Source organism: Octopus bimaculoides, chromosome 9, assembly GCF_046866305.1.
Source record: "Octopus bimaculoides isolate indiv1 chromosome 9, ASM4686630v1, whole genome shotgun sequence".
Taxonomy (NCBI): Eukaryota; Metazoa; Mollusca; class Cephalopoda; order Octopoda; family Octopodidae; genus Octopus; species Octopus bimaculoides.
Genome location: NC_142936.1, coordinates 92,510,254 through 92,532,274, shown reverse-complemented (window position 1 = coordinate 92,532,274; position 22,021 = coordinate 92,510,254). Strand labels below are relative to the sequence as shown.

General features: G+C 40.5%; 1 protein-coding gene across 40 annotated transcripts in view; it reads right to left on the bottom strand.

Annotated features, from left to right (window-relative positions):
- Positions 1-6,677: 6,677 nt before the first annotated feature.
- LOC106868309 (uncharacterized) overlaps positions 6,678-22,021 on the bottom strand; it is a 311,641-nt gene continuing 296,297 nt past the window's right edge. For all 40 annotated transcript variants that reach the window (XM_089358046.1, XM_089358048.1, XM_089358049.1 and 37 more), the window contains 10 exons: positions 20,336-20,509; positions 19,301-19,446; positions 18,069-18,204; positions 16,865-17,041; positions 15,243-15,512; positions 13,928-14,184; positions 12,498-12,598; positions 10,736-11,153; positions 7,692-7,873; positions 6,678-6,794 (listed from right to left, as the gene is read on the bottom strand). In XM_089358046.1, the coding sequence (XP_089214172.1) occupies positions 6,727-6,794; positions 7,692-7,873; positions 10,736-11,153; positions 12,498-12,598; positions 13,928-14,184; positions 15,243-15,512; positions 16,865-17,041; positions 18,069-18,204; positions 19,301-19,446; positions 20,336-20,509 (1,929 nt within the window). In that variant the 3' untranslated portion in view covers positions 6,678-6,726. The remainder of the gene's footprint in view (positions 6,795-7,691; positions 7,874-10,735; positions 11,154-12,497; positions 12,599-13,927; positions 14,185-15,242; positions 15,513-16,864; positions 17,042-18,068; positions 18,205-19,300; positions 19,447-20,335; positions 20,510-22,021) is intronic.

Below are 22,021 nucleotides of genomic sequence, written 5' to 3'. Positions count from 1 at the left end.
AGTGGGTGCTTTTACGTGTCACCCGCACGAAAACGGCCACGCTCGAAATGGTGTCTTTTATGTGCCACCCGCACAAGCCAGTCCAGGGGCACTGGCAACGATCTCGCTCGAAAATCCTACAGGAGCCAGTCAGGCGGTACTGGCAACGGCCACGCTCAAAATGGTGCATCTCATGTGCCACCCGCACAAGAACCAGTCCAGGGGCACTGGCAACGATCTTACTTGGCTTGCCGGGTCTTCTCACGCACAGCCCATTTCCAAAGGTCTCGGTCCGTAGTCATCGCCTCGGTGAGGCCCAATGTACGAAGGTCTTGCCTCACCACCTCAGCCCAGGTCTTCCTGGGCCTACCTCTTCCACGGGTTCCCTCAACTGTTAGGGTGTGGCACTTTTTCACGCAGCTATCCTCCTCCATTCTCACCACATGTCCATACCAGCGCAATCGTCTCTCTTGCACGCCACAACTGATGCTTCTAATGTTCAGCTTTTCTCTCAAGATACTTACACTCTGACGGGTATTCACATTGACATTACACATCCAACGGAGCATACTGGCTTCATTCCTTGCGAGCTTACGTATGTCCTCAGCAGTTACAGCCCATGTTTCACTGCCATGTAGCATGGTTGTTCGTACGCATGCGTCATACAGTCTGCCTTTTACTCTGAGTGAGAGTCCCTTTGTCGCCAGCAGGGGTAAGAGCTCTCTAAACTTTGCCCAGGCTATTCTTATTCTAGCAGCTACACTTTCAGCGCACCCACCCCCACTACTAACTTGGTCGCCCAGATAGCGGAAGCTATCGACTACCTCTAGTTTTTCACCCTGGAATGAGATAGAAGTTGTTTCCTGTTTGTTTGCAGTCTTTATTGCACCTGAACATCTGCCACAAACAAAAACTAACTTGCTAGTTAACCTGCCTTTGATGTTGCTGCACCTCTTATGTGTCCATAGCTTGCACCGGGTACATCTTATAGAGTTACTACCTACTCCTTTTCTACATACTGAGCAGGGCCATCTACCTGAAGGGGTTTGTGTTTTATCTACCTTCCTACTTATTAGGATTTTGGTTTTAGCTAGGTTGACTCTAAGGCCCTTCAATTCTAGACCTTGCTTCCACACCTGAAACTTCTCCTCTAGTTCTGATAGTGACTCCGCAATTAGGGCAAGGTCATCAGCATAGAGGAGCTCCCAGGGGCAACCTGTCTTGAACTCCTCTGTGATTGCCTGGAGGACTATGGTAAATAATAGGGGGCTGAGGACGGAACCTTGGTGGACCCCTACCTCTACCCGGAATTCATTGCTGTACTCATTTCCAACCCTCACCTTACTGGCCGCATCTCTGTACATGGCTCGCACAGCTCTCACTAGCCATTCTTCTATCCCAAGTTTCCTCATTGACCACCAGATAAGGGATCGGGGGACCCTGTCAAAGGCTTTCTCCATGTCAACGAAAGCCAGGTACAGAGGTTTATCCTTGGCTAGGTATTTCTCTTGCAACTGTCTCACTAGAAATAAGGCATCAGTAGTGCTTTTACCTGGCACGAACCCAAACTGCATCTCATCTAAATTGATTCGCTCCCTAATTAGTTGGGCTATGACCCTCTCTGTAACTTTCATAACCTGATCTAACAGCTTGATGCCTCTGTAATTATTTGTATCTAAAGCGTCCCCTTTACCTTTGTAGCAGTTGACTATGATGCTGCTACACCAGTCATAGGGTATGACTCCTTCGTGTATCACCTGGTTCGTAATACGGGTGACTAGGCTATAGCCAACACTGCCAGATATTTTGAGCATCTCTGCAGTGATTCCTGATGGGCCGGGGGCTTTCCCGGTCTTCATATATATATATATATATATATATATATATATATATATATATATATATATATATATAATCATGATGATCAACTGGCCCAACAATCATATAAGAATGGAAAATAAAGCAGAGAAACAATGACAAACAGAGAAATTAAAAACAAAAACAATTTGAAATATTCTTGGATTTTATTTGATTTTTATATATTTTTCAATAAGTTTGTTCAAAGTCTTTGATTTTGTTTTGTTTTTACCTTTTTTTTTAAAAGATTTCCGATAAAGCAAACATATATATACACATATATATATATATATGTATATATATGCGCATCCACCCATGCATCCAAACCTCATGTACAGACACACAGGCATACACACCCCACACATAGCTTTCTTTATTTGTGTAATCTTTTGTCCTTCTGTAATCAATTTGTGTAACTGTATGTGCATGTATGCATGTGTGTGTGTGTGTGTGTTCGTTTTTACTCTATTAAAAAATATGAAAAAATATTCAATAATTATACATATATATATAATCTGTAATTTAAGGAGCGTACATTTATAAGGCAAGTTGTCTTGAAAACCTGTTCATACATACATACATACATACATACATACATACATACAATTACACACAACTACCTACTTAAAAATATCTAAACCATTTAAAAATGTTATATGTGTGTGTGTGCATATATATATATATATATATATATATATATATACACACACTCACACAAATATATATATACATATATTTATATATCAAGCACACTTAGAAGTACATTCATAGACAGATCTACTGATATGCATACACACACACATAAACATGTGTATGTGTGTGTGTGTGTGTATATATATATATCTATATTATATACACACACTGATAAACATATAAACACCCAGTTGCACAAATACCCTCAAATACTTGTATGTTAGTACACGTATGCATGCATGCACATACATACATATATATATATATATACACACACAGACACGCACATATATATATATATGTATGTGTATATGTCGAAGTAGGTTTCCAGCAAAGAATTACATCATATGAGCGAGATACCAAAGGATTTTTTTAAAGAAACTTCTAACAAGACAGTACAGCAGAACTAAAAAGAGAGGGGGAGGGAGAGAGAGAGAGAGAGAGAGAGAGAGAGCAAGGAGGGAGATGGAGAGAGGGGTAGGCATGCTGACATAAATCCCTGACTCTATACATCTGTGTGTGCATATGTGTGTATATATATACATATATATGCACACATACACATATGCACATTATTATGTGTGTTCTTTGTTCTAGCTCACACACATATATCTGAGAGTCTAAGCTCTATTGGTTTGGCCAGGGTTCACATCTGATGATGATGATGATGATGATAACCATATTCATGATCGTAATTACTATTACAAAAAAAAAAACTCGAAGCATTATTATTATTATTATTATTATTATTATTATAGTTGTTGTTGCTGTTATATCATAATTACTATTTGCCACTGACGTTAGCAGCCACAGTTATCCATCCCGATTGGTGCGCTCTTTCCTGCAGAAGATAATAAGTCTGGAATCCAGACAAACTGAAGAAAACCATCAAGAAACTTTGTACGGCAGCTCAGACAGCTTTGGTTGGCAACACACCACTTGTGGAACCCTTCCCTAAGTGGAGACTAGTTCAGTCCCCTCGCTACTCCACTGTGGTGAAGCATACGGGCCAAGTGGCAAAACACTTGTGACCCTAGGATACTGGCTGTGATACAGACAGGTTTCCAGGATTGCAACCGATTTAGAAAAGCATGGAAAATCTCTGAGAAGTTTCTGCAGGAAGCAAAGCATTTCTGATGTTTTCTTCAACTTGATTGATATTTCATCTTTTGAGGCCAATAAAATAAAGTACCAGTTCTATTTTCACATCAACAGGATCAATGACGCACAACCCCATCAAAAGTGCTGCCTCAGAGTCTAAATTAAAAACCTATTTTATTATTATTATTATTATTATTATTATTAATACAGAGCAAATAATTCACAAGAAAAAAAAAACTTACGAAGATATTATTGACCTTATTATTATCTAGTGTAACAATTTAAAAATGATAATAACAGAATCAGTAATATAAGCGATTGCAAGCCCCACCCCAAAAGCATTAAATAGCTGAAGGATTAAAATTAACCAAAGGACATACTAAGCATGTTTACCTGCTGGAAATAACAGTCAAAAACTCTTATTATTATTATTATTATTATTATTATTATTATTATTATTATTATTATTTTCACTCATAATAAACCTACAGCCAATCGTTTTTTGCAGGAGTGTAGGTGAAAAAATCAACCTCAGTATATTACTGGTAGTGTCTTATCTACTCAGGAAATAATAATGGTTTCAAATTTTGGGAAAAGGCCAGCAATTTCAACAAGGGGGACAAGTCAATTACATTCCCCACCCCCCCCTCAGCGTTTCACTGGTACTTAATTTCTCAACCCCTGAAAGGATGAAAGGCAAAGTCGATCTCGGCAGCATTTGAACTCAGAACATGAAGACGGATGAAATGCTGCTGCTAAGCATTTTGTCCAGCACGCTAACGTTTCTGCCAGCTCACCACCTTCATAATAATAATAATAATAATAATAATAATAATGAAAATAATAATTAGACTAATAAAAGCTCGTTGGTTTATGGAGATTTATGTTAAACTAATATCACAGTGAGAAATGCAGGGGTATCGAATGATCTAAGGACTGAGAAGCCAATGGAAATAAGTCACCTGACATCCCCTTACAGGGGTCAAAGCTGGACAAAGGTCACTGGGAGTGAAACATTATATTTAAAAATGGATTGAAACAGACCTTTTTGTTTCCTTTACGAAGCTGACCGCTCCACAGACTCGTTATATTAAGCGATCACAGCTATGTGTGTGGGAGTGTATATAGTTAGAAAGCCACTTGTTATATTAAACATTCAGTTATATATATATGTGTGTGTGTGTGTGTGTATACGTGTATGCATGTATTTAGAAAGCCACTTGTTATATTAAACACTCGCATATGGGTGTGTGTGTATACTTAAGAAGACACTTCTTATAATAAAAACCGACAGGTATATATATACATCTGTCAATCTGTGTGTGTGTGTATATATATATTTAGGAAGCCACTTCTTACATCAAACACCTATAGATATATGTGCCCATATGTGTGAATACATGTGTGTGTGTGTGTGTGTATATATATATATATATATATATATATAGGAAGTTACTTCTTATACGAAACACTCACAAGTATATACATTTATCTGTGTGAGTGTATAAATATATATATTTAGGAAGCCACTTCTTATATTAAACACCCACAGGTATGTGTGTGCATTTATATATATATATATATATATATATATATATATATATATAATTTGTATAGTACCTTTTTTATAAACAGGACTAATATAGCTGTTTCTCCATAAATTGGGAAAATGGTGAACAACATAGATTGATTTCGGAGTCCTATTGGACTCTCATCACAGGCGTCGACATCTGTTTGACCAATTCCAGAGAAATAAGCAGTCAAAGCTGTTTATATACTCAACGATTACAGTAGCCAGAAAAACGTGGGGCTACTAATTTGCACACCTTAAGTGCTAACACTTTATTTTAAATATCAGGGGCCTACACACACACACACACACACACACACAAACAGTTCAGTAAAAGGTGAAGCATTTTGAATCCTGATTGTAAGTCTGTCGTTTCGAGTGTCTGATTCTTGAAATGAGATTCTTTCGACGACCATGAAGATGCAACTCAAGATTTACCATTATTCAAAATGCTTTGCTTCTAATAACACTGAACACACAATCAAGGTATTCCACGGTTATAAACCTAAACATTCACCAGTTTGTGTGCATGTGTCTTATTTCATCAAATATGCAAGTCTTTCTTTTCATTATGACATACATATATTTATAAATACATATACAAATTTATACATCTATAATATACATACACACAAATATATATGTACACTAACATATATTTATTTATATATATATAGATACACACACACATACAAATATATATGTACACTTACATATATTTATATATACACACACAGACACACACACACACAGATATTTGTGCCTCTGGACACAGAGACACACTTTCTGCAATAATTATCAAACAGCCCTTTTATCTTTTACTTTTCTAAGAAGGTGTGACAGGCATTTAGACACCAGAAGGTTCGTAGATTCAATCCTACCTAGCTCCAATGGATGTGTGGGGCCGAGGAGCAGCATACAGTTTAAGCGATCACTTTGTGTGTGTGTGTGTGTGTGTGTGTGTGTGTGTGTGCGTGCGTGCGTGTGTGTGTCTGTATGGTGCATAGATATTCCTCTACCTGCCTTCAGAAAAATTAAAAAAAAAAAAAAATGACACCAACAAAATGCATTGGCACTGCAATATAAAAGGGAGGAGGAGGAGGAGGAGGAGGGGGAAGAGAGAGAGAGCAGGGGGAAAGGATGTTACATACCATATTAGGAAACACTGCATGCTATGAAGCTATGTCTCCCACCCACCTCCCTCTTCACCGTCACCAGTCTTTTTCTTTGTGTACAAATAAACACACACACACGCACACACACACACATATATTCACACAAATGCACACTGCATTAATGCACATTTATATATTTACATATATACATACATGCATACACACACACACAGATATATACATACATACATATATACATATATATACATATATATATATATATATATATATATATATATATATATATATATATATAAACACACATGCACATGCACACAGGTAAATTTGCTTGTGCCTTCTGTTTTATACAAAAAAAAAAAAAAAATGAATTAAAAAATGCCAGGCCAAGGGTCAGAGGTCAATGTTTTTATGAAAGCCATCGTATTTCCGCCTGTGTCGTTGTCGCTCGATTTGCGGAGCTGAAAATAGAGAGAAAGAAAAAACAAAAATGTAGAAACAGACACAAATCAAAAGAGGGATCATGTGGTTACTGTTTAACCCAAGGCATCCCACATTGAACAGACAGATGATCAAAGACACTCCACCTGTGCCCAGCCCAGCTCCAATGACCAAATGTGTGTGTGTGTATGTGTGTGTTTAAGGTAGAAAAGCATAATTTGAAGAAGATTTGGCTACTACCTCTAGCAGGTTCAATAGTGGTTCTTTTCCTGGCCCGTAAGAAGTGAAAATTTGTGTGTGTGTGTGTGTGTGTGTGCATGTGATTGTCATCATTTTAGCATGTACAGGGTGTCCACAAAGTCTGGGTACATAGGGATTAACACATACTTTAAGAAATTATTACTTCTTATATTTAATTGTTTATGTTATGATTTTATTTACGATAGGAAAATATAAACTTACTCATTACATACAGACATACAAATACACGTGCGTGCGCAGACGCACACACACACACATAGATATATACACATACACAGAATGGGCTTCTTCTCGTTTCCACTAACCAATTTTACTCCCAAAAGTATAGAAGAGGACACTGGTTAACAAAGTCCATGCTGGGGGACTGAACTCAGAAACACGTGGTTGGGAAGCTAGCTTCTTACCACATGACCATGTCCTCACCTGTAAACATCTTCAATATTAAGCCACAATTCAACTGCATATACAAACAGATATACAGAAAGCGCACAGCAGATACTAAAGCTGCTACTACTACTACTACTACTACTACTACTACTACACACACACACACGGGCTCAAATTCGAAAATCAGCCAATCCGATCCAGCTTCCGTTTTAAAAAAATAAAAAAGGAGAAAAAAAAAGAATCAGATAAAAATAGGGGAGGTAACTCACAATGTCTCACTTGGTCGACGTTGCTTTGGACTTGTTCAAAACGTTGAGAGAGATCGTCACAATGTTGTACAGTAGAGTGATCGGGGGATTGGCGGTCACAGTTCGAACTCTGTGGAATGTCTCCGTTGTTAGTGGAAGAAGGCAGCCCCAGCATTGGTTGGTGATTAGGCAAACCGAGATTTCTGATCACGGATGGTGAAGGAGAAAGAGAGAGAGAGAGAAATTAGTAAGGAAACAAAGAGAGAAATAATATTGTGAAGGGAGATAACTCAGTAATGGAGAAATTTAGTTTCATGATTACCCATAGTTACCGGTTACTATGTCTGCCACACAAACTTCTCGATGGTGGCTCAATCTTTCGCTAGAAATATCAGCCAAATCTCACTCAGAATCATATCCTAAGTAGAAAAACTGAAATGTTGTTGCTGTTGTTGAGCAAATACATTCAAGTTGGACGATTCAGTCTTTTCCTTCTTCAACAGTTTATTCATCATCATCATCGTTTAACGTCCGCTTTCCATGCTAGCATGGGTTGGATGATTTGACTGAGGACTGGTGAAACCGGATGGCAACACCAGGCTCCAGTCTGATTTGGCAGAGTTTCTACAGCTGGATGCCCTTCCTAACGCCAACCACTAATTTTTCCATTTCTAAGTCTTGAGTACACTATTGTCTGAGTGAGGCGGTAAGGGGGCTTCTGTCACCATTATCGTTTAATACCCACTATACCATGCTTGCATAGGATAGACAGAATTTGTTGAGGCAGGTTTTCTATAACTAGATGCTTTTTTTAGTTGCCAAACCCTCAACTGTTTCCAAGATACACAGTACAAGAAAAAAAAGGTATACAACACAAAAAAAAAAAAAAACAAGGTACACATCACAAAAAGTCTGTTGGATGAGATGAAGCAAAATATAAAGGATGAATTTTGGAAAAGCTAAGAATAACATCAGTAAGTTCTTTGGAACAAAAATAAACTGGAAAAAATCAACTCATGAAAGGTATCCAAAACCAGAGAAAAACCAATATTGAGATATTCTGGAGACATTCTTCAGTGGAAGAAATTGAAACTTAAAAGAATGGCTAAAGAGACCACAAAGTTCTATTTAATAAAGTGGTGTTGCAAGATTGTATGTACCAATGGAAGGAGGTGGTAGAGAATGGTTTATGTGACAGATACAGAATGTCTGATAGATTGAGGACTACAGAAGTATGTGGCAGGAGAGAAAATGGAAGCCTTTGCACACACACACACACACACACACACACACACACACAGCCTGAAAAGTTGGTCAATGGTGAATAAAACAAGGAAAAAGTGAGACTAGAAAAAGATTTACCAAGATTGAAATATTAAAAAAAGGAAATAAAATGATTGGAACCAACTTTGTATAAATGTGTCATCAAATAGATAACATTTCATCATCATTGTTTAAGATCCGTTTTCCATGCTGGCATGGGTTGGATGGTTTGACTGAGGTCTGGGAAACCAGGAGGCTGCACAAGGCTGCACAAGGCTGCAATCCGATCTTGCAGTATTTCTACAGCTGGATCACCTTCCTAACGCCAACCACTCTGACAGTAGCAAGTGGGGCTGGCATTGACCATGTTTGAATGGTGTTTTTTTACATGCCACCTGCACAGGAGCCAGTCCAGCGGCACTGGCAACGACCTCGCTCGAATGTTTTTATATATATGTGTGTGTGTGTGTGTGTATATATATATATATATATATATATATATACATATATAGCATGAGAGAATAACAGGAAGCAAGTAAGTGGTATTTCTGTAATTGATAACAGACAACAAATAATTATAAATTCAATTATGATTTATAATTATTCATCATCATCATCGTCGTCCTTTAACGTCCGCTTTCCATGCTAGCATGGGTTGGACGGTTTGACTGAGGTCTGGAGAGCCAGAAGGCTGCACCAGGCTCCAATCTGATCTGGCCATGTTTGTACAGCTGGATGCCCTTCCTAACACCAATCACCCCAAGAGTGTAGTGGTGTGCATTTTACGAGCCATTGGCATGGGGACCATTCAGGCGATACTGCAACCACCATGCTTGAATGGTGGTTTTTACGTGTGATTATTGGTTACTGAAAAGATCTAAAATGGAAAAGACCAATACATTGCTCCTCATTATTCTCTCAATGTCGTGCAATAAGACGAGACCAGGTGGAAAAAAACAAAAAAAAACAAGCCACTGTCCGACAGGGTGAGGCAGAGAAAGAGACACAGTAAGAGACTGCTTGGAAATTTGAAATGGATGAGAAATGGTTTGGTACCATCACCAGCCAAGGAACAACTAGGGAAAATAATTACTTTAAGATCCTGCGAGATTTTTCAGTAAAAAGTGACCATGTAAAAGCATCAATACATCTAATTAGGATAGAAAAAGAAACACAAAAAAACAATGTGGATAAGTTTTGATTAAGTAATTGATTGATTGATTGATTGATTAATGACTAAGATTGCAATGTTGGTTAGGTTACATGGTAACTTTTGTCTTTTATTTTTAACTTGTTTCAGTCATCGGACTGTGGCCATGCTGGAACACCACCTTGACAGGTGCAGTCAAAGAAATCAACCCCAGGACTTAGATTTTTAAGTCTGGCATTTATTTTATCAGTCTCTTTTGCCAAACTGCTAAGTAACAGAGGTGTAAACAAACCAACAGCGGCTGTCAAGTAGGGGAAACAAACACAAATACAAGCGGACACATGCATACATACGCATACATAAACACGTGCACCAGACATGCTTCCACACAAGTCTTGTCTACCAAATTCTTTAGCAAAGCTTTGGTCAGCTCAGGATAACAGTAAAAGACATTTGCCCAAGGTGTTGTGCAGTGGGATCGAACTGGAGACCACACGGCTGAGAAGCAAGTTCCTCAACAACACAGCCATGCCTGCACCACGATCAACAAACACAACCACCACCACCACCACCACCACTGCTATACAAAGAACGACAAGAGAAAGGTACATCAACAGCAACAACAACAATAATAATACAAAGAGCAACTTACTGCTGTACAATATGATCTGAATGGTCCTCCGTGAGCTGATAGAGGGACGGAACCTTCTCCAAAGCACCTCTTAGGTGGTTCGCTTCCTTTGTTGGTGGGGTCGTAAATCGTGATTGTGACGATGTAAGATTCGTTTTGATTGGTGGCGTTGCTAAACTGCTGGGACTGAACCCCTGGACGTTGTTGGAACTGGTATTGACCATGTGCCTCACTGACGATGCATACCCAGGTGGACTGTGACCAACACCTGGTCTCGGTCGTACAGAACTGATGCTAGAGCGCAGCTTCAGGCTGCAATACGGTGCTGACACGAACGGGTTGCTGTGCGGACTGGTTGCAGCAGTGGCACCTTCGAGTGGGGCAGAGAAGGTACTGGACGTCATGGTCGATGCGGAGCTGGAACACGGCACTGTGTGACCTGTGGGGGAAGAGAGAGAGAAGGGAGAGATGGTGAGAGAGTGTGTGAGAGAGATAGTAGTGAGAGTGATGGTGGTTGACTAAGTGAGAGGGAGAGATGGTGAGAGATGGTGAAAGAGACAAACAGACAGACAAACAGACTGAGAGAGGCATGACAATGTGTAAATTGGAGTATAGAGACAGACAGAGTGACTGAGTGATAAGAAATGAGGGCATTTTCTTGTGTGTGTGTGTGTGTGTGCACCACCATCATCATCATTTAACGTCTGTTTTTTCATGCTGGCATGGGTTGGACAGTTCGACAGCTGTTGGCAAGCCAGAGAGTTGCACCAGGTTTCAATTGTCTGCTTTGGCATGGTTGCTATGGCTGGGAGCCCTTCCTAACACCAACCACTTTACAGAATGTACTGGGTGATTTTAATGTGGCACCAGCACAGGTGCTTTTTATAGGGCGCTGGCACATGTATATATGTGTGTCATTGGTGGTGGGGCTGCATGCTCCACTGGATGTGTAAGAAGCTAGGATGCTCTGCTGGATGTGTAATGTCAGTGTGCATACACGACAGAGTGTAAGCACCCTGAGAGAAAAGTTGGACATAAGAAGCATCAGACGTGGTGTGCAAGAAAAACAACTGCGCTGGTATGGTCATGTGTTGCATATGGATGAGGACAGCTGTGTGAAGAAGTGTCACACCCTAAACGTGGAGGGAGCCTGTGGAAGAGGTAGACCCATAGACACCTGGGATAAGATTATGAAGCATAACCTTCGAATGTTGGGCCTCACAGAGGCAATGAAAAGTAACCGAGACTTTTGGAGATATGCGGTGCTTGAGAAGACCCAGCAAGCCAAGTGAGATTGTAGCTGTGGCCGATGCCAGTGTCACATAACCGGCCCGTTTAAAAGTACCCTTTAATCGTCAGGCAATATGCTGTGCTCAACACCAGTTGAGTCAAGTGAAATCATAGTTGTGAAGGTGGTCGACTAAGCACCATTCGAGTGAGGTCGATGCCAGTGCTGGTGGCATGTAAAAAGGCACCTTTCGAGTGTGGCTGATGCTAGTGCCGCCTCACTGGCTCCTGCGCTGGTGGCACATAAAAAGCACCCACTACACTCTCTGAGTGGTTGTGTTTGGAAGGGCATCAAGCTGTAGAAACTTTGCCAGGTCAGACTGGAGCCTAGTGCAGTCTCCTGGCTTGCCAGTCCCCCAGTCAAACCATCCAACCCATACCAGCGTGGAAAACGGACGTTAAACAATGATGATGCGTGTCCGCATAAAAGTTTTAGATGCATGTATGTACATAGAGAGAGACAATAGGAAACAGGTGGTTGATTGTGTAAATGTACCTGAGGGCTTGAATTTTCCTCGGTGCTGTGGAGAGAGGTTGAGGACCCCGCTCAAGGATAGAGCACATGCTTGTTGCAGTTTCCTCACCAAATACTTCATGCTGGAACACAAAAGATGGAAATGAAGATAATACATTACACAACACAGAAGCCATGAAGTTTCTTCTTTAGGAAATTTTTCAAAACATGAAAATACAATTGCATGAAATTAACACCATTAGAATACTGGTATTTCTTTTTTTTTTAACATAAGATGACAATCAGAAGGTGACCATCCCAACAAGATTAGGATTCAAAATCTTAAAAGGTGAAACCAGCCGGTCTTAATCTCTTGGTCAAACCAAGACAATTATTACAAACAGGAAAGGAATAAGAACTGGACCCTGATGGACACCTATCTGCAAACTACACTATATTCCTCACTGAGCTCACCATTGATAACTTTCACCAAGCTGATGGCATCTCTGTACATGGTTCATATGACTTACACATGCTAATCATGTACAGTAACCCCCTCAACTATCACGGGTGTTACTTGCCTAACCCCCCGTGATAGGTAAAGATCCACAAAGTAGAAACAGTACTGTACTGTATATGTTTCTTTTTATTGTTTTTATATTTTGCATATATTTATTTTATTATAAATGCAAAACAACACCACGGAAGAATCGACACAAGCTTAAATAATAAGCTATGATAGGTGAACCGCAATATGGTGAGGGATTACTGTGTGTATGTGCATATATATATATATATATATATATATATATATATATATATATATATATATATATATATATATATGTATCTATGTAATCATCATTATCGTTTAATGTCCGTTTTCCATGCTGGCATGGGTTGGACGGTTTGACTGGGGTCTGGCAAGCCAGGAGGCTGCACCAGGCTCCAATCTGATCTGGCAGTGTTTCTACAGCTGGATGCCCTTCCTAATACCAACCACTCCAAGAGTGTAGTGGGTACTTTTTACATGCCACTGGCACAGGGGCCAGAGGGGGCTGGCAACAACTACGATCGGTTGGTGCTTTTTACATGCCACCGGCACGGAAGCCAGTCGAGGCAGCGCTGGCATCAGCCATGTTTGGATGGTGCTTTTTAATTTTCCACTGGCACAGGGATCACAATTACAATTTCCATTTGATTTTGGTTTTGATGTACTTGACTCAATAGGTCAATAACACACTGACCCTTACCGACCTCTCAACGACTCCTACTGACCTCTCATCTCAATCAATACGCTACTCTTTATAAGAGTTTGGCTAGTCCATTCTTCCAACCCCCCAAGGGTGTCAATGGATCTCGCGACAACACAATAAATAAGGGAAACAATAAAAAAAAAACACATTGAAGAGTCAAAAGGAGCATTGTAGGGAACAGCTGGAGCGAAGGTGGTGTGTAATGGGTCCACGTACCGTGAGATTGCTACGATGACCCTTGCTGCACTTCGGAACCTGGCCAAAGGAGGACATCGGTTGTGTTGGCCCTGGTTGTATGAATCCCCTAACAACCTATTGTCATTACCCCTGGCATTCATCCGTGACAGAAGAGCAAGGACAGTCTGCTCACTGTCCTGGAAGCCACCCAGCAGCACCAACAGGTAGTTCTTTTGGTAAATCAGTGCCTTACGGAAGCTCTCGGCTCGAAAGTACTTCCTGAACAAAGTCTGGATCTGAAAACAGAAACAAAAAGTAGACTGAGAGATGGGGGGATAACAACAGGACAACTGGGGTAATAATAATAATAATAATAATTAATTCTGCTTTTATTGGCCACAAGGGCTAATATAAATCAAAAACATGTAAGGACAAAGACAGGACAAAGTTTACAAAAGGTTTTGTCCGAAAAGTAGAAAGCGTTCATGTAAACAGTAAGAAAACAGAGAAAGATATAACAAATAAAACTCCCAATAGGGGGAGGCGCTTCGAAATAATAATAATAATTATTATTATTATTAATTATTATTATTATTATAATTATTATTATAATTATTATTATTTCTACTCTAGGCACAAGGCCTTGAAAACTTGGTGGGAAGGGGACAAGTCAGTTACATCAACCCCAATATGTAACTAGTACATATTTAATTGACCCCGAAAGGATGAAAGGCAAAGTCAACCTCGGCGGAATTTGAACTCAGAACAAAGTGGCAGACGCAATACCGTCAAGCATTTTGTCTGGGATGCAAACGATTCTGCCAAATAATAATAGGGATAATATATTGGGTGGTTGGGGTAAAATACAAAGTGATGGGAAAAACAAGGAAAACCGTTGGGAGAAAGAATAATTGCAAATTAATCATTCAGCATTTAAACAAACCAAGTCCAGGTCAAATATTCTACCGGTTTTATGTTTAAATTGACCAGATCCAGTCACTCACGCCTACAAGAGTGGCTAGGCAGAGGTGTAGCTGTGTGGTTGGAAGTTTGCTTCCCGACCATATGGTTCAAGGTTCAATCCCACTGGATGACACCTTGGACGAGTTGATCAAAATCTTTGGAGTGGATTTGGTAGACAGAAACTGAAAGAAGCCTATCGGTGTGTGTGCGTGTGTGCTTGTTCCTCACCATCACCTGGCAACCAGTGTTGGTACATTTAAATTCTTATAACTTAACAGTTCAGCAAAATGGACCGATGGGGTCGATTCATTCAACTAAAATTCTTCAAAGCGGTGCCCCCGCATGGCCACAGTCTAATCATTGAAACAAGTAAAAGACAAAAAACAATTACCAAATCTGATTCCATCAACAATGGGTTGTTGTTGTTGTTGTTGGTGGAGGTATTGTTGATGTTTGGACTTGTGGTGGAGGTGGTGTTGTTATTGGAGAGGGCGAAACCTTGGGTTCGTTCAATTCTCAAGTTCCGCTGGAGTTGTTCGATCCGCTTCTCACAGTTTTGCAGGGCCAGTTCATAGGTAGCCCTCTCCTGGTCCCATCGGATCCGCTCCATGGTGAATGAGGTCTCCAGCAACGAGTCGCCGTCGCCATCAGAATTTTGGGTCTTTCAGGAAGACACAGAAGAGGAGAGATGAGCCATTGACATACACACACACACAGAGATATACACAACATACACACTGACATATACATACATGATACATATACAAAACCCAGCACATATGTAACACACACAAAATTTAGCACGTGTGTGTGTGTGTGTGTGTGTATAATAATAGAGGATAAAACTTTTTTTTTTTTTTAATTCTACTAGTGGCCAGCAAATAAAAGGGAACCTATTAATGTGAAATTATATGTATAATTATAATAAGGACTTAGAAAATAAATTTTCTTGCGTGTATGCTGAGAAATAGACACAAAATCATGGTGAGACAATTTAGACATGAAACCATGGTGAGACAATTTAGCATCTATTTCTCAGGATAAAAACTAGAAAATTTCTTTTCTAAGCCCTTATTATAATTATATATATGTATATATTTCATTGGCCACACATATGGAGATACACATCCATACATACAAACACGGTACATAGTTGCAAAACACATACGCACACTCAGACATGCACACAAAAAAAGGCAGAGGTACACACACACACACACACATACAAAAAGACACACAAACACGGACACACAAACACATTAATATGCAGAATACATACATACATACAAATATACACACATACATGAATATATACAAATGCACACAAACAAACAAAAAGAAACGCGGTTTAAATAACAGACAGAGTCAAAACTATTGAAAACGGTGCAAGAGACAACGAAAATTTTAGGAAAAATAAAAATAAGGAATAAGTGGAAATTTTACCGGTGAGTGTTAAATTATAAAGCACAATAAGAAAATGACTCTCCCCAGACACAACGGTGTGTGTGTGTGTGTGTGTGTCTATATATATATATATATATATATATATATATAAACATGTACATATGCAACCATACACATTTATCAACACACAACACAATGAAGTATATTTGTATATACACACACAAACAAGCACATTATGTGTGTGTGTGTGTATGTGTATATGTATACACACACATACACAAAATGAAGCACATGTGTACACACATATATATATATATATATATCATCATCATCATCATCGTTTAACGCCCGCTTTCCATGCTAGCATGGGTTGGATATATATATATATATAGAGAGAGAGAGAGAGATATATATATACAAACACTCAGGCACACATATACACGTATACAGTACAGTGAGTAAAAATAGGGACATCCAGATGAAGAAGAGGTTAATAAGTTAAACAAGAAACTGGGTGAACAATAAAGAGGATTTAAGGTAAGTAGTGGGCCATTCATTTGTTGACCCTGTTGCATCAGTGGGGGACACACACCACCACCACTTGCTCACCTGTTGAATGTAATCCCGAGTCTTGTAGTTTTGAATACATTCCTCGCATTCAAGGAGCTGAGCCCTCAGGGCCAGTTTTTCTTCACTCAGCTTGAAGATGCTGCTGAGTAAGTCCCGATTGTGCTGCAGGGTTCGCTGGTTGATGATGGCAGCTAGGTGGGGGTAGCCAGGACCTTCCTGTTATAAAATACACAGACAGATGTAGAGGGTTAGCTTATGAGCATGGGAAATACAACACGTGTGTGTGTGTGTGTGTGTGTGTGTGTGTGTGAAATGTAGATGTGCATGTGAGAGAGAGAGGCAGACAGACAGAGAGGAAGAGACAGACTGGGTGAGGAGTTTTGATGATACTATGAAGTAACAGAGATGGGGAGAGGGGAAAGGAAGGTGGAGGGAGAGAGAGAGAGAGAGACAGACAGAGAGACAAAGAGAGAGAGACAGAGACAGAGAGAGAGAGAGAGAGAGAGAGAGAGAGAGACAGAGAGAGAGAGCAAAATGCAATGAAGTGTCTATCAATGTGATGTACAGAGAGTTTCAATTTGGGCTTATTCCTTAAGACCCTCTCTATTCTTACCTTAGCTCGGGTGCGGAAACCCCTGCCCGTGAGCCCATTTTATTGTGCCTGCAGGCTGGTATACTCGTATGTACAAAATATAGAAAACTTTTCAATCATAAAATTTATACAATACTCGTATGCCTATTTGCGACATAGGTCACGTTTCCACTACGACTTAAAACAGTTAGACTCAAACAAAAATTGTCCAGTGATTGCCATTTGAACGGAGATTTTATTTCTCCTATAAAACACATATTGCTAGGTTTGTACCACCCCCTTGAGACCCAACTACACTCTAGCTAAAAAATATAGAATACCACATAGGTAATATAAACGTCCTTAATTCAGTGGTGGTGTTAATGAAGATGTTACACATTAATTTAATCTATTAAACTTATCTTTATTAGTGTATATCAAATTATACGTAGATAATATATACAAGATTTACACAGATATGAGTTAGAACGTGTGATCCACCCAAACAAAACAAATGAATATTACTGAGTTTGTTTTTTTTTTTAAATTCAGCCTCTGCAAATCAAGCCCCATCTTCTTCCCAACAGATATGAGTAAAAACCCCTTGGTACCGAGACCCAGAAATGAAAGGAATCTTGCAAAGTGATAGTGAGTAGAGGTTTGAGGAATTACCTGAGCTTCTAAAGTTAGGGACATCTGAAGCTCTCGCAGGTCAGAGAGCATGTCATCAACGGAAGCGGTCATTGAACACAGTATACCGAAGCTGTCTTGAGATGCTGGAGCCATTGTCTGATTGGCTTTCAGGTAACTGGAGAAGCACAAGAAAAAAACAAAAGAAAAAATATAGGGACTTAATTAGTCATTGAATTATATGAACAGTAGAGACACAGGTACAGCATAATAAATTATCGATTTGATACACACTGATACATCACAGTTTCTTATTGGTTTCTGTAAAGGACATAGATACATAATAGATTATTGATCAGTCCTAAATAATTATTGATTTTGACAAAGGATCATCATTATCGTCATCATTTAACATTTATTTCCATGCTAGCATGGGTTGGATAGGTTTGACAAGAGCTAGTAAGAGCAAGGCTCCGTTGACTGTTTCTACAGCTGGACACCCTTCCTAGTGCCAACCATTTTGCAAAATGTTCTGGGTCCTTTTTACATGGCACCAGCACAGGTACTTTTCATATGGCACCAGCATTGCATTTCTTCATATTCTATTTATATGAGAAGGATGAAGAGTAAACCTGACCTTGGCAGGATTTGAACTCAGAACATAAAGAACATTTTGTTTACCACACAATGGATTCTGTCAATCCATTGGCCAGGATGTCTATGTGCACAGCAGCCACACCATTTTAGATGTGAGAGCATTGTGGGCTTTGTTTGAGTCCTCGCTCTCCCTAAAATATTGGCTTCAAATTCTGACACAAGGCCAGCATTTTTTTTTGGGGGGGGGGGGGTCAATTACATTCTCCCCAATACTTACTGCTGATGATGATGATGGTGATAGTAACAATGATGATGGTGGTGGTGGTGATGGGAGTGATGATAACTGGAACTTAACCTCAAAAAAAAAAATGAAAGGCAAAACATCACCCCTAAGAAAGTTTTTAAACTTAGAAGGTAAAGGGTAAAGGTAAATCCCTTTATGTAGCCCTCTACCCACTCCACTACCCACTGCATCTACATAACTACTACCAACTGTATTACTAACTCAAAACAAACAACAATGGGTAGCCATATTGATCATAACTCGTCTCTAAAATTGTCCAATTCACAATATTATAAAATATACATCTGTACCAACAAACAAGAACAATTAAGACTAACAACCCAGACATTATCACTGAAGACTGGTTGAATCTAAGCCTCAAAGAAAGCCATACCTGGTGATTTTATTTAGACAATCCTGGAAGGTCATTCCAGCAGACTCCAGGCACTGGCGAATGTTTTCCAGCTGACTTTTAAAGGCGGATAACAGCTTCTCTTTCTCCTTAGTATCTGGCTTCATGGCGCTTGTCGAGGTGGTGGTCTGCAAAAGAAGAGCGGTTTCAGGTTCAGTCCCACTGTGGGGCACACCGACTAAATCATCATTATCATCAGCATCATTGTTTAATGTCTGCCTTCCATGCTGGCATGGGTGGGACAGTTTCACAAGAGCCGGCCAGGCAGAAGCCTACACCAGACTTCTGTGACTAGTTTGGCAGGATTTTTACAGTTGGATGCCCTTCTTAACACAAACCACTCAGTAGAGTGGACTTAGGGCTTTTTACGTGGCACAAGTACAGGTGAGATCAGTTTTGGCAAGGTTTTTACAGCTGGATGCTCTTCCAAACACCAACCACTTTACAGTGAGGACTGGGTGTTTTTAAATGGCACCTGCACTGACAGGGCCATCAAGTACTTGCAAGACAAAAAAGAAAGTCTTCTACTATAGCTCCACCCAGGGTCAAGCAGCTCTTTATGAGTCATTTTGATAGACTGAAACTGTGTGCATGTCCATCGTGTGCGTGTGTGCATGTCCATTGTGTGTGTGTGTGTGTGTGTGTGTGTGTGTGCATGCATGTGTCTATGCCACAACCATCCCACTTACCAATTGGTGTTGGGTTTGTATACACCACCATAACATAGTGGTTTGGCAAAAAGAGACTGATAAATATGTACCAGACTTAAAAAATAAGTCTCTGGGGTTGGTTTATTCAACTAAAACCCCTCAAGGCAGAGCAACAGTATAGCCACAGTCCAATGACTGAAACAAGTAAAAGATAAAAAGATAACAATAGATATGTAAAATTACTGGATGGCCATGCCTGGAATGTATCTGATCATAAACCTCCTTGATTAGGGTTCACTTGGGGCTTTGAACAACACAAATACGAACATACTCAACTATAACTCTATATATATAATAAGTCACTCACCATCACATCTGACCTGATGCGTGCAGTAAAGGACTCCAGGTTCTGAGGACTGCGCAACTTGGTGTACTCAATTTCGTGCACCAGCTGCCTCTCACGCAGCCTTGAGTTTTGCAGATCAGCCTCCAATCCTTGCACCTTCTCCTGCAGTCGCTCCACCTCCAATTCGTTCTGATGCTGCAAGACAAGAGACAGATGGATTGTGAATGAGTGACACAGAGATAGAAAATCATCATCATCATCATCATCGTTTAACGTCCGCTTTCCATGCTAGCATGGGTTGGACGATTTGACTGAGGACTGGTGAAACCGGATGGCAACACCAGGCTCCAGTCTGATTTGGCAGAGTTTCTATAGCTGGATGCCCTTCCTAATGCCAACCACTCAGAGAGTGTAGTGGGTGCTTTTACGTGTCACCCGCACAAAAACGGCCACGCTCGAAATGGTGTCTTTTATGTGCCACCCGCACAAGCCAGTCCAGGGGCACTGGCAACGATCTCGCTCGAAAATCCTACAGGAGCCAGTCAGGCGGTACTGGCAACGGCCACGCTCAAAATGGTGCATCTCATGTGCCACCCGCACAAGAACCAGTCCAGGGGCACTGGCAACGATCTTACTTGGCTTGCCGGGTCTTCTCACGCACAGCACATTTCCAAAGGTCTCGGTCCGTAGTCATCGCCTCGGTGAGGCCCAATGTACAAAGGTCTTGCCTCACCACCTCAGCCCAGGTCTTCCTGGGCCTACCTCTTCCACGGGTTCCCTCAACTGTTAGGGTGTGGCACATTTTCACGCAGCTATCCTCCTCCATTCTCACCACATGTCCATACCAGCGCAATCGTCTCTCTTGCACGCCACAACTGATGCTTCTAATGTTCAGCTTTTCTCTCAAGATACTTACACTCTGACGGGTATTCACATTGACATTACACATCCAACGGAGCATACTGGCTTCATTCCTTGCGAGCTTACGTATGTCCTCAGCAGTTACAGCCCATGTTTCACTGCCATGTAGCATGGTTGTTCGTACGCATGCGTCATACAGTCTGCCTTTTACTCTGAGTGAGAGTCCCTTTGTCGCCAGCAGGGGTAAGAGCTCTCTAAACTTTGCCCAGGCTATTCTTATTCTAGCAGCTACACTTTCAGCGCACCCACCCCCACTACTAACTTGGTCGCCCAGATAGCGGAAGCTATCGACTACCTCTAGTTTTTCACCCTGGAATGAGATAGAAGTTGTTTCCTGTTTGTTTGCAGTCTTTATTGCACCTGAACATCTGCCACAAACAAAAACTAACTTGCTAGTTAACCTGCCTTTGATGTTGCTGCACCTCTTATGTGTCCATAGCTTGCACCGGGTACATCTTATAGAGTTACTACCTACTCCTTTTCTACATACTGAGCAGGGCCATCTACCTGAAGGGGTTTGTGTTTTATCTACCTTCCTACTTATTAGGATTTTGGTTTTAGCTAGGTTGACTCTAAGGCCCTTCAATTCTAGACCTTGCTTCCACACCTGAAACTTCTCCTCTAGTTCTGATAGTGACTCCGCAATTAGGGCAAGGTCATCAGCATAGAGGAGCTCCCAGGGGCAACCTGTCTTGAACTCCTCTGTGATTGCCTGGAGGACTATGGTAAATAATAGGGGGCTGAGGACGGAACCTTGGTGGACCCCTACCTCTACCCGGAATTCAT